Source organism: Tiliqua scincoides, chromosome 5, assembly GCF_035046505.1.
Source record: "Tiliqua scincoides isolate rTilSci1 chromosome 5, rTilSci1.hap2, whole genome shotgun sequence".
Classification (NCBI taxonomy): Eukaryota; Metazoa; Chordata; class Lepidosauria; order Squamata; family Scincidae; genus Tiliqua; species Tiliqua scincoides.
Window position 1 is genome coordinate 89,905,093 of NC_089825.1, and position 13,544 is coordinate 89,918,636.

General features: G+C 47.5%; 1 protein-coding gene across 6 annotated transcripts in view; it reads right to left on the reverse strand.

The window, feature by feature from the left end:
* Positions 1-2,362: 2,362 nt before the first annotated feature.
* The window catches only part of LOC136651979 (solute carrier family 35 member B1), a 54,695-nt gene continuing 43,513 nt past the window's right edge, over positions 2,363-13,544 (reverse strand). For all 6 annotated transcript variants that reach the window (XM_066628770.1, XM_066628768.1, XM_066628767.1 and 3 more), the window contains 7 exons: positions 13,063-13,193; positions 11,474-11,504; positions 9,874-10,034; positions 8,677-8,803; positions 6,690-6,796; positions 3,925-4,078; positions 2,363-2,800 (listed from right to left, as the gene is read on the reverse strand). In XM_066628770.1, coding sequence (XP_066484867.1) covers positions 2,748-2,800; positions 3,925-4,078; positions 6,690-6,796; positions 8,677-8,803; positions 9,874-10,034; positions 11,474-11,504; positions 13,063-13,193 — 764 coding nt within the window. In that variant the 3' untranslated portion in view covers positions 2,363-2,747. The remainder of the gene's footprint in view (positions 2,801-3,924; positions 4,079-6,689; positions 6,797-8,676; positions 8,804-9,873; positions 10,035-11,473; positions 11,505-13,062; positions 13,194-13,544) is intronic.

Sequence of the window (13,544 nt, forward strand, 5' to 3'; positions counted from 1 at the left end):
AGGCCTTGGGCACAGCAGCTACACACCAAACTCCAGTGTCTCCAGCAGTCCATTAGTCACAAAGCCAGTCAGAGTATCCAGGGCAGAGTCCAAAGTCAATAAGCCAAGTCACAGTCCAAGATCAGATTCCAAAGTCAGTCAAATCAGTCATAGTATTCAAGTCAAAGTCAATAAACCCAGTCAGTCCCGTCTCCTCTGCAACCTGCACTCCTTCTACAACCCACACCCCCTTCCTCAGGTGCCCCTTATATCCCTGAGGGCCCTATTGCCTTCAAGTGGCTGCAGCTGTGCAGCACACTCTGCTGGATGCCCAGGCCTTACCCTTAAAGGGGCCACTGCTGACACCACATCTACCTCCTCACCAGATCTTCCAGGATTCCAATACCTATGGTGGTTATGACATCTGCTTATCTTACATGGATACTAAAGAACTCCCCCCACCTTCCAGAGGCAACCTGCTGGAAGAAAGGACGCATCCAGAGGTGGGGAAGAGAAGAAGGGGGGGCCAGCCACAGGCCCGCTTCTGCCCTGCCTGCCTGCCTGCCCTCCCTCAGGTTGCAACCCTCTCCACACTATCCTGGGAGTAAGCCCCATTGGCTACAATGGGACTTCTGAGCAGACAAGTTGGTTGGAGCTCTCAGGTTGCAGTCCTCTCCACACCTTCCTGGGAGGAAGCCTCACTGACTACTTGTGAGTAGACCTGCATAAGATGGGGCTGAAGCTGCAGCCCTCCACACCTTCCTGGGAGGAAGCCTCACTGACTACAGCGGGGCTTACTTGTGAGTAGACCTGCACAGGAGGAGGCTGAGGCTACAGCCCTCCACACCTTCCTGGGAGTAGCCCAGGGACTACATCTTAAGCCCAGGGCTTACTCTTGAACAGACCTGTGCGGGCTCCCACACACCCGTCCTTGCGCTTGGCCTTGAGTAGGCTTCAAGGCTGCCATCCCAGGCACCCTTTCCTGGGAGTAAGCTTCATCTGCTGTAATGGGGCTTACTACTGAGTAGACACACAGGATGTCTCCTCTGCTGTGGAGGAAAAGCCTCTCCTTGCACTGAGTGGGGACCTGCTCAAGGAAAGGCGGGTTGCAAGGGCTCGCATGGCTGAGGAGGAGGGCAGCTCAGGATTGGCTGGTGATCAGCCAGTGAAGGGCCCTGAGCCATTCCAACAGAAAAAGCCAGGAGCCTGCTGGATGCTGATTGGCTAAGCCTGCTGGAGAGTTGGGGAAGGGAAAACAGGGAGCTTAAGCCTGCAGAGCAGCAAAATTGAAAAGGGAAACCAATGCGGGGCAGGTGGGGGTGAAGGGAGAGGAGGGCAGTGAGCTCAGGGGGAGGAGGGAAGCAGCCTGCCCTCCCAACACAGGTGCCTCCTGTTAACCCCTTTGCCACTTTCACCGGGAGGAGCCGCAGCAGAAAGCTGAAAGAGCCACATGCGGCTCTAGAGCCGCAGGTTGCCGGCCCCTGGTATAGAGGAATATTCAATCTCGTGAGCCCTGTGCCTGCACCCTGTGAACGGGTGCAGCCAGACATAGGTTTTCCACCTCAACAAGAACCAGGCCTAGAGCAGGCTTGGGATAAGGCATGCAAATTCAGCATGCAAAACAAGTGAGCTTTATTTTGCCTACACTTTGAATGTAGAAGTTGGATTTCTTGGACACAGACAGGTAGATCCCTATTATTCCTGTTTTTTCAGATGAGAGAGATGGAGCTGGAAAGTAGCTACTCATCCAAAGCCACTTTAGCATGCAGATGACAGAGGTAGGCCGTTGGCTCTGGCTTTTGATATTCCAGCTCAACTCACCAGATGCAAGCTCAATTTACCAGACTTCCTGGGGGAAAAAGGCTTCTCAATGTGGTAATTTGAGAAGGGCAGGAGGTCTGGTCTAGAGGGTAGAGCCTCCATTTGCCTGAAGATAACGTCCACAAGGTCGCCAGTTCGAGGCCACCGGCACCGTGCGACCTTGAAGCAGCTGACAAGCTGAAGCCGAGCTATTCCATCTGCTTTGAGCGTGGGAGGATGGAGGCCAGAATGTGAAACCAGATCAGAAAGAAACATCTGAATGTTGTGGTTTCTTGAAAGATAGAACCTTCTTTCAATTGTAAAAATCCCTATGGGGATTTAATCAGCCTGCCTATGTAAACCGCCTTGAATAAAGTCTTGAATAAAGACCAAGAAAGGCGGTATAGAAATACCTGTATAAAAATAAAATATAATTTCACCCAACAATTCAGGAACACAGCTACAATACAATGCCATCACCTAATGTTTCTTGCAGGAGGAGGTTCATGTGATGCTCGAATCTAACAGTTCCTCCCCAGAAAAAAACAAATGCCACACCCCTAAAGAATAAAGAGACAAGGGGGAATAAACACGGAGACACAGGTCTCTCTCCCTTTTATTTCTTGTGCAGTATTCTGTCAAGACTGCTGTCAAGAATTCCTCTTCTCTGCCAGGCAACAACCCCAGTTTTGATTCTGGGGAGCGGGGCAGCGTATGTGGAAAAAGTTCACTTCCTTGATTTTAATTAAAACTCTCCATTTAAAAAAATAACAAAACACACACAACACGATGGTTTGGCGTAAAAAAAACCAAAAAGAAAAGATCCTCCCACGCGCGTACAACCCCATTCCTTTTTTCCCCAAGCACTCGTCCTGAGTCTTTGCTGATAACAGGTGCTGGGGGTAAGACAAATAAGTTTACAGTTTGTTATTCTTTGAGGTTTTTCAGGAGAGCCGTCCAAAGTCTTCCTAATGTGAGGTTTTTTTGGAAGCTTTCCCAAATTTGGCATCCAGTCCAAGCCCTGCAGAGACAACAAAGAGGAACACCTTTTTAAGGGATGATCCCACCGGAGATTCAACCATTCTGTGTTGTGCGCTGTAAAGATAGATGCGGTTTGTTTACGCAACTGCCACAGCCAGAAGCTGAGGCTGTAGCTTGGGGACAAGAAATAGGCATCTAAGTCCCTAATCTGTTGTAGGAGCCTGGAGTGATGAATGGCTTTGTGGCAAGAGGATGGTAACGGGCAGGCTTTCTGGTGCCACTCTGCCCACCAAATAAAGTTCTTTGGACATGCAGAAAACTGTCATTACATTCAGTGCCAACTTGGGGAATGGCCGAGTTTCCCTAATCACATTTGTTTTCTACATACCTTCCAAAGAATGTAAGACAGTAAGCACTGGATGGTGCCGTTTGTTCCTTGCAAGCACTCTAAGATTCCTTAGGCTGAGAAACAGCAACTGAACTAAAGCTGCCTTGTGAAAATGTAGCATAAGAAGAAGAGACTATCGAGTCCACCATTTTGTTTTCCAACAGTGGCCAACTAAGGCATGTTCTCTGCCACCATTGCTCCCCTGCAAATGGTATTCATCAGATAGGGACCATTCTGGTAACGCTGCATTCCTCTCAGCCTGCCCTTCAAAGTGGATCAAGGCACAGTCACCTACTCATGAGTAAACACACAGTGTGGCTCAGTTTCATTCCATAGGGCTCAACACATTTTCCTTGTCAGCTATCGGCTTGCCAGTTTCATGACCCACTAACCATCAAGTCATGACCCACAGGGGGATCGTGACCCTCAATTTGCAAAACGGTGGGCTACATAGCACACCAATAAGCAATAGCTGGAAGAAGCAGCATGTTGGTGTGCAGACATGATGGCCATCTGAGAGGCAAGGAATAGGGGCAATGCCAGGAGTGCCTGATGACCTATAAAGCAGACCAGAAAGGCACAGCCATACCCTCCTTCGACAGCACAGGGTGAGAAGCGGCAGTCTCTCATCCTGCTGAAGGGATCTGCCAAGCTACCCTGCAATGGGAAACTCTACATAAAAATTTCATTGCTGTGTTTGCTGAGCTGCTGCAGGAGGACTGCTGGCCAAGCAGGGCTCAACTCGCCAAATAAATACAAACAGGTTGGAAACTTACCCAGGAATACAAGGATAGTGCCCATCCACTGCAAGTTGGTGATAGGATTGGCAAACAAAATGACCGAAGCTAAGATGGTGAAGAACTTTCGGGTGGTGGTGACGATTGAGCAGGTCAGGGGTCCAAAGTACACCACAGTCATGAAGATAAAACTCTGCAGGAAAGAGAAGATGAAGATGCACAGTCAGGTTAGAAATGCACAGACAAACCCTACTTGTTGTTGGCAACCTTCAGTCTTGAAAGGCTATGGTATCGCACTCTGAAAGGTGGTTCTGGAACAGCGTCTAGTGCGGCTGAAAAGGCCAATTCGGGAGTGACAATCCCTTCCACACTGGGAGCAAGTGCAGTCTGTCCCTGGTCTTTCTCCCTGGCTATGGGCCTTCCTTCTTTGCCTCTTTGCCTCAGACTGTTGGCCAAGTGTCTCTTCAAACTGGGAAAGGCCATGCTGCACAGCCTGCCTCCAAGCGGGCCGCTCAGAGGCCAGGGTTTCCCACCTGTTGAGGTCCACTCCTAAGGCCTTCAGATCCCTCTTGCAGATGTCCTTGTATCGCAGCTGTGGTCTACCTGTAGGGCGCTTTCCTTGCACGAGTTCTCCATAGAGGAGATCCTTTGGGATCTGGCCATCATCCATTCTCTTGACATGACCGAGCCAATGCAGGCATCTCTGTTTCAGCAGTGCATACATGCTAGGGATTCCAGCACGTAGTTGCCTTGTGAGTGCCAACCACCCTGGCAGCTGACTGTGGGGTGTCTCCCTCACGGTGCTGAATTTGTCCTTGACTACTTTGCAACACATTTACTACTCCTCCTTTTGGAGGGCTGAAAGATATGCCCAGAGGACAGTTCTGGACCAAAACACAACTACTATTTCTATGCCTGGGTCAAAGGAAACTCCTTTCCCAAGGCAGTGTCCTCCATGCTCCCATACTGAATGCGAGGGATATGGGGAGCTGCTACATCTCTTCTCAGTATGGAGAGTAAAGTGGAAAAGCAGCGATTTGAACTGGATGTGCAAACCACTCAGAAGGCAAATACAGGCCTTCTAAACTTAATGGCAGAGTAGGTGTGTGCTGTTTGAAGATAGGAAGTATAAAAGGAACCTCTATAGTGATGAGATAAAACGGCTTGAGCTTCAAGGCAAGAAGAGTTAAAAGACGGTAGCCAGGATGAGAAAATGCTCTGCTTTGGAACAACTGGGACAGTTACAAGGACAATCCCTCTCAAAAAGTATAAAGTTTCACAGCCAGCCTGCATTTACAGGATTAGGAGGCAACAGTAAAGATCTTCAGGCGCAAGGCATCCAGAATGGCTTTAGTCACAGTCCTGATTCTTTCCAGAAGTGAATCACAGCAGGCATGCATGTGCTCATGTAAAGATACAGAGAACTGATGTATCTGAGAATCTGAAGGAGTTAGAGCAATTATTCTTTACCCAGCATGTAATTAATCTATGGAATTCCTTGCCACCGGATGTGATGGCACCTGGACTAGATGCCTTTAAAAGGGGGTTGGTCAGACTTATGAAGAGTCCATCACAAATAAAAAACCATGAGGGTATATGCAACCTGCTGGTTCTAGAAATGCTACTGCTGAATGCCAGATGCAAGGGAGTGACAACAGGTTGCGGGTATCTTGTGGTCTTGTGTGCTCTCTGACGCATCTGGTGGGGTACTGAGAGATACAAGAAGCTGGACTAGATGGGCTTCGGCCTGATCCTGCAGAGATCTTATGTGGTGTGTTATCTCTATAGCTTAATAGGTGCATGTGGCATTACAAAGAATGAAAGGACAGGCCCTGCCTTGAGGGGCTTAGAATCTTGAGAGATGTGTGAAACAACAGGGTAAGGGGAGGAGTGGATAAACTGGGGAAGAACATTTGATTACTCCATACGCAAAGTACTTGGGCTAAGTTGCAGCAGGATACGGGGGCTGTGCCAAAGTCATCATGGCAAAGGTGGATTTTAAGATGGCACTAGAAGCAAGAGTGAATACATCACACAGGGGTCCTGAGAGGCAGTTTCAAACATCAGTGGCACCAAGGGAGAAACGACAGAGATCTTTGAGGGAGCAGGAGCCTTTCAGGCAGCTGAGAGTGGTGGAGAAGTGAAGGTCACAGACAGGAGTGTAATAGGGTATGAGAGTAGCGAGGGGCAAGGTCATGGAAGGCTTTAAGGATAAGGACCAGATGTGTGTGCTAGATATGGGAGCAGTGGTCGAAGCAAAAACAGAGGTGAATAGTTTTGGCAGCAGAGTGCTGGGTGGAGGGGAGGGGACTGTGATGAGCCAACAGAAGAGAAGCCACAAGGAGGAGGAGCACAAGGAGGTTGCAGGGGGCAGAGAAAAAGATTCCCTCTCTTCATACCCTGAGAACAAGGTTGCATTAACCTGAATGGAGGCCAAAAGCTTTAGGCATTTTGGTACAATTTTTGCATTTGCCCTGTTTCATTCACACATGTTCTACATACACAAGTTTCAATTTCCAATAAGGAGAACTTTGTTCATGTAAAGATAGTCCAGACTCTCCACTCTGCTTTCCAGAGCAACAGCCCACCTCTCTAGGGACAGGAGTGGAGAATTCCCTACTGTCAATATGGGCTCGCAAGCAAACCACTTGGAGGACAGAGTGCTTAAAGAAGTCACCTACGTTCTACCCTTCTCCAAACCTCTGGAGAACAGAACCAGGGTTGAATCAGAAATGGAGGGAGAATTAAATACTGAGTAAGTGACCAAGAAATATGACAGAGAACAGAAAGCATAACTCACTCACCTGGCCCAGTGCACTTGTCAGGCCAAAAAGAAGAATATTATAGATGATGCTGGGGTAACGCTCCGTGAAACTCAAGAATTCCCAAAGCTCTCCTGTAAACAAGATACCTGAAGGAACACAAAGTGGAGAAGACCAGAATGAACTTCTTGCTGCCCTATTTGGCGCCCCAGGTGGGCAGACTCCTAAGCATGTATTCTCTATTGCCAAATGTACAGAGAAGCAATGAAACTCAAGGAAAAGCACTAGTAACAGTGAACGTCAAATACTCTCCTCGTTTCCTGCACGTCCTATGTATGGCAGCAACAGCTGATTAAGGCTAGAAGAAACCACACACCCCAAAAAGGGGGGAGTAGTGGGGAGAGAATAGCCTTCCTTTACAACATTTAAGAAAAGGCAGAAATCCAGGAGATGGTCTGAGATGCTGCAAGGGGTTTGCTCCTAGACAGCATCAACTCAGCTGTTGACATTTCCATTTGCAATTGGGAAGAATTTCCCCCAAGCCAGATTGGCTAGGAAACCCTGCTGGGCTGGTGTTTTGTTTTTTGCCAGATCCTTGTGGAGTACCACTCAAATCACACCAACGGAAGCCTTTGGCTTGCTTCTGGGATACTCTAGCATAAATTCTGAGGACATTAGCCTATCAGCACTCAAGCCTCTTTCGCAGCTCTTGCGGAATTCAGCCTAAAGCTTTTTAAGATGCTGCTTTGTTTCTAAGATCCGAGAGAGGAAACAATCATTCTCCAAATTACTTTGGCTGCAAGGGACTGCTCCTTTTCATTAATTATCCAACTCTTTCTCATAAGGCGGCCTCAACGGAGAGGTCTAAGAATTGCACACAAGAACAGACTATGAGGGTTTAACTCTTTCAGACCAAGTGGAATTGTCTCCTGCTGGAACAAGGGAGACACCCAATGGTGGAACAGACTGTTACTGCCAAGCGGCAGCTGGCCTCCTGGCAAAACTACACTTGGGAGCAGCCCTTTGGAAGTTGGAGTCCTAAAGGTGGCCGCAGCGCCACTCCAAGGTCATATGACAAACTACATAGCAATCACAATTCAGAAGAAACAGGAGAGGCAGGGGTGCTTCCCAATTGAATTGTGAGATTAGAATGACTGGGGTGGGTGGGCACTGGGCAGCAACCACCATGCTTGGCTTTAAACTGGTTTGCTGGACAATCTCGTGGTTGACCAAGGCAATGTTTGTCCTGATCCAGCAAATGCAATATACATGCAGAAACAGGTTTCTGCGGGTCAAGAGCCAGTGCCACGAACATTATGGATGGGTGGGGGGAGGAGAAGGAAAAGGGAACCACATACACTGGAAACATAGCACAGGCATAGCCCAGTGCTTCCCAAACCTACCTCTGCTGCGATGCCATAGCACCCAGAAGTAAGCAACGACAACACAATGTCACTGCCATTTACTTCCAAGTTGGGAGATCCTAAAAATGGTGGTAAGAAGCTCAGGGCAGGTTGGCAGGTGGGCTTTTTGGGTGACAAAAATGGTGCACGTGGAGCTCTGCCCACCAAGTGGAGTCTCTGCTCCACAGCCTTCAGTATCACATCTGGTCTCATTGCCAGGCATCCTACATTGCCCCAGGGCAGTCACCACACCAACTTTGGGAACCACTAGTATAGTCCCATGCCATAGGGAACTTCATGCACACAAGACTCCTGCACTACGATTGGGTGCTTTTCCCCCACTCAGGTGCAGCAGTAAATGCACAACCTTCTAATGTTCCCATGCCAATTCGGATGAGGTCCATCAAAGTGCCACGCTTCCCCTCCGTTCACTCCTATGACATCCTTACAGCACTGATCTCCCCCCCCCCCAGCTCATGACTGCACAGCTCAAAGTTGAGCTCTGCGCAGCACAGAGCATGGCAACTCGGAAGTTCAGCGATGAAGTGTGATGTCACCGCAATGCTGTGCTGAAAGAGAAGGGGTCTGCACATCAGCATGCACACCTTACAGGGAATATAGCTTACCAGCTCCCAGGAACAGCGTGGACCACAAATTCACATTCAGCATCATGCGGTTGGAACCAGTCTGGTAATGTGCTCTCATGTGATCTTGGGATACTCCAGTAAGGCCATCCAATGTCAAAGACAGCAACTGAAGAGACAAAGGAATGGGAGGAAAAGAAAAAACAAGACATGTGCATTGCTGAAAATGCTGCTCTTGGTTTTCTCTCCACTGCCATGCGAAGTTTACAACCAAGAAATTTTACCTTTCACCCCTTCTCCAAAACACCACAGAAGCCCTTGCCTAAAACTGTATGGATCAATGTGAGCATGTTAAAACACAAGGTCCAAGGAATGAAGTTTATACTGGGGCCGACATCACATGAGCCACATTAAAAAAAACACATGCCTAGAATGTGCAACAGTAAGAGATTGTGAAGCCTTTAATAGCCGCAGATCTTGCATAGTCCTGAACAACAAACTGGACTTCAACCAAAAGCTTTGAAGCGCTAGACCAGGGGTTGATACTTGTTTCATACAGTGGGCCAAACAGCATTCACTGTACTGGCTGATGGCTGTTACAAACACCCTCTTTCACCAAACACATGTCCATCTTGGTTTCAGAGTTGGGCAGGCCTCCCTGAAGTGCAAAAGGGGTGAGATTTTGCTGGCTCCCAAGGAAAGGCCCCTCTGTGGTTGATTAAATCTGGGTGCGTGAGGTCTGACAAAGGATAGCTAGCAAGAACAAGTCCTGCTTGAATGCTGAATTACAATTGCCCAACTGGGTAGTTCCTTTTCAGACTCTAGGCCAAGAAGTCCTTCCACCTGAGAAAACACACCCTGCCACACTATTGTTCAGTAGAAACTTCCTGGATGGGCCATCAAGAAACTTAATCAAGGCCAGGGAGCTGAAAATGCATCACTCAAGAAGCTCTCCAAACTCCTTTGTCCTGAGTTGGACAGAGCTTCCGCAGGGTGTACCTGGCCCATGGGCCTTATGTTTGATAAGACTCTGCTCTAGACTGTTCTTGAGAGACACTCTTGTACCGTGTTTCCTGCCCTCCATTTGTTAAATTATGAAGTTGTGACCTCTCTCTCGTACTGTTGCAGTGGGGGAAAAAGCTTCAAATCATTGTTAGTACACCAGGCGTGCCAATGAGGGGGTCAGAGTTAAGGAAGGTTCCACCCTCCTTCCTTGTACGGCATCAAGCAAGTGCTTACCAGTAACAGTTCACCATACCCAAAGAGATGGTCATCTGCAACACTTCCTCCTTTTTTGGGTTTATACATGAAAAGTGCCACGCCTGTGACTATCAGCAACACACACAGGTATTTGGTCACAGGATACTTCTTCCTCAGCACCGTCACCCCCAAGAGCATGACTGTGGAGAGAAAGAACTGTGAAAAAGAGAAAATATGTTCCCAAGGCCTGTGCAACATAATTCAACTAAGCCGTGACCACTGCAGAGTCTTTGTGATATGAGTTTCTAACCTGCAACAATGAAAACACTTCCCACAGTACAGGTCAGTCTTAAGAATTACAACTGCTGCAGCATTGCTTATCCCTTTATAGTAGGGATTGGCAACCTACAGATCTGGCCTGCCTTCCAGTCATCCAGCCTATGTGGAGATCGGCTTGGGAGGCAAGGCCTCCCACCCAGTTCACCACGCAATGAACAAGGAATGGCTAAGCCACAGCAGCACAGGGACTCCACACACTCAGAGAGGCAGCTCTGCCATTCCCCATTCAGCACACAGTATATTGGGAAGGAGGCCTCACCTGCCAAGTCTGCACAACCACTTCAAGGAGTTCAGCAACCTGGAATTTTGGTGGTGACATTGCCAAACGTTTGGCCCCTTTTCCCAACAAGGTTGCTAACTCCTGCTTTACAGGTTGTTTGGAAGCAAAAAATGCCACTCTGCACACTTGAAAAAGATCTTCTTTGATCTTGCTTGACATTCTTGCTAAGATGTCTGCACCACTGCATAGACCCCTTGGCTAGCTGCACATCAGCTCCTCGTTTCCCTATGTATAGTGATGATCTCAAGTGACATCGCCAGAATTCTGGAAAAACCAAGCTCCGAGTTATGTGGAGCTTGGCTTTGGAGGATTTTAAGCTGTGTGGTTGTACAGCTCAAAGGGAAGAATCTTGCCTTGGTCACTGAATTACTATGACTGTTGTTGCTACTTTCATTTTAGGAAGACTTTTAAATGGGGTTCTGTAGCATTTCATCCTCATTTCAAACAATTTTCAATATTTGCACATCACTTTGACAGCCTGTTTTAGCAGAGAAATCACTAAGTAGTTTACAACAACAACAAAATAATTGCTTTACACATGGAGTGGGATTTCTTTACACACACACACACACACACACACACACACACACAGAGTACAGGGACTCAAAACCCCCGCTTTCTTCAGGGTTTGTTTTGTTTAGATACAAAAGTTTCTACCACTCACCATTCCTGGTAACAATGAAGGACATAAACCGCTAAAGACCGAAAACAATGAAAAGAAACAGAGAAATTCTGACTGAACCCTTCCAGTGATCAGAAATGAAATTTATGCCCACCTACACACTTGTGAATCTAATTTGATGTCTCCCTGATTCTAGTACTTGCATAATCTCAATAGCTATGCCCATCTTTGCCATTTGTTGTCCAAAGCCTTTTCAGAATTTCCTGGAAGTCTGGTTCTTGGAAATGAAAGCAATTGTTCCAGACAACAGTCACATGAATTTAGTTGAGTACTCATTCCAAATGGTTCCCTAGTGAAGGACACACACAACTGTGGATACAAACTAAGGAACTGCTCACCTGGGATGGGTTTACAGGACTTCCCAAGAACCTACATGTGAGAAAGAGATAGATGTTATGGAATGTTAATGTTTCATAGACCACCCCTTAGCAGCATCATACAGGCCTGTACTTTTAACACTACCCCAGGAAAAAGCTACTGCATGAAGCATAGCAGTTTCTCACTTCCTGAAGAGAAAATACAGCCATCGATTGGCTGAGCATTTCCATTACCTCCAATTGCCCAGCCCGTAATATTCTTTATCCACGTCAGGCTTCTAGGTCTGAGTTTTAATGCTCTTAGGCTGCAATCCCATATGCATTTCCATGGGAGTAAGTCCCATTGAACACAATAGGACTTACTTCTGAGTAAATGTAAGATTGCATTGCCAGTCTCTTTCCCTTTTCCACTCGTATCCCTTTAGGCTCCTTTCCTTCTTCATGAGTCCAAACTTTTGCCTGCCTCTCTCCTGCGGCTGAGACTTTTCAAAGTCATAGTCTACTAATGATTGAACACTATCAAAGTACACAATCCTCCTTCCTTGTTAGATCTCACCCTCCAACAACCTGCTCAAAACATTGGTTACATTTGCTCGATTTCTACCTCCTCAGTCGTTTCCTCAGTCTCCCAGCTCCAGCATCCTGTGGCCTACACATTTCCAGCCTGCAGTAGGCAGGGACTAAAATCTCATTGATCCCTTTCAGCAGTCCCAGGAAGGTCATGACAACCTCCACTTGTGACCATGGCTGGGGCCCAAGGCAGAAGCAAGTAAATGCCAAAGTCCACAGGTCCACTGAACAATCCATGCTGCTGTTCTCACATTTCCACAGCAAGCTCAGGAAGGCTGGAACCAGCATAATTCTCTCAGACTGTGCCAAGTAAGAGACAAGCTCCACCAGCCATCTGTAACTGCACCTGGCAAAAACGTACGAAAGGAGCAAGGAATGTTCTCCCTTTGGTCTGGGTTGCAGATAAGGTTAGAACACCATAGGACACGTGTGCTGCTCCCAACTTTGTTGGAAGCCCAATGCAAAGGGAGAGACCTTGTTCCCTACCCTCTCATCCTTTGCAAAGAAAAAAAGCACAGATGAGCGTGCATTGGGGGGCAGGGTAAAGAAAAGGAGAAAACTAGTGCCAAAATGTGGTCTGTGTGAACTCCCTCTATTGGTCTGCAAGTCTCACCCCCTTCCTGTTAAAGTGAATTATCACTGTGGGATCTCACATGAGAGTCCCACAGAGCCTGGAATGTGCCTTGGTTGTGATATTTTAGGCATCAAATGCCCATAAATACTAAGATATGCACTGGCGAGCCCCTTGTAGGGCTGCACAGCAGTTTGGAGAGTCCCCCGCCCCCAGAACAATTTCAAAACCACAGCATGGTAGAAAAAAACAGGATCACATTTATACGAGTTACGTGGAAATGAAGTCTCCTGCTTTTGACAGTCTCAACATTGTGCTCAGCTTTTAAGATACCATCCGCTCCTCTACAAAGCAAGAGGTTGCTAATCTCTCTGACTGAAAGCAGGAGGCCTGTCCAGGAGATACGCCAATTTCCAACTTCCTTTTTCTCCTGGTTGTGCCCTGCACCCAGCGACTTGACCTTCTTCACCTGAGTTGGGTAGTTGACAAACTGCAAAGCGGAGTTGCTGGAGACCATGGCGCCCAGGTAGGAGAGGGAACATGCTGCGTAAAGCCAGTTCTGCGTCCGATCCACTTTGACATTATCAAAAAACTGGATCACTGATTGGGGAAAGAACATGCAAAAAACAGGCAAGTTGACTAGGCGTTGACTGCAAAGCACTTTTAGAACACAGAGCCACATGGCGCTTGGTTTCTTATTCCAAAGAAAGATGCTCTCATCTCTTTCATCTTCACGACAACCTGAGCCCAGAGCTGAGGCAAGGCCACGTGATACAGTTAGACTACAGGGTCACAGGCTTGCCCAGCTTGGCAGTTCCACAAAATTCAAACTTTTTGTTCAAGAAGTCTAAATGTGAATTCACATCCTTGTTTAGCAACTCTTCTTATGGCCAAAAAGCGCATTACAAATCGCACAAAATTTTCCCCTAACCTTTTTCTTCAAAAGCAGCA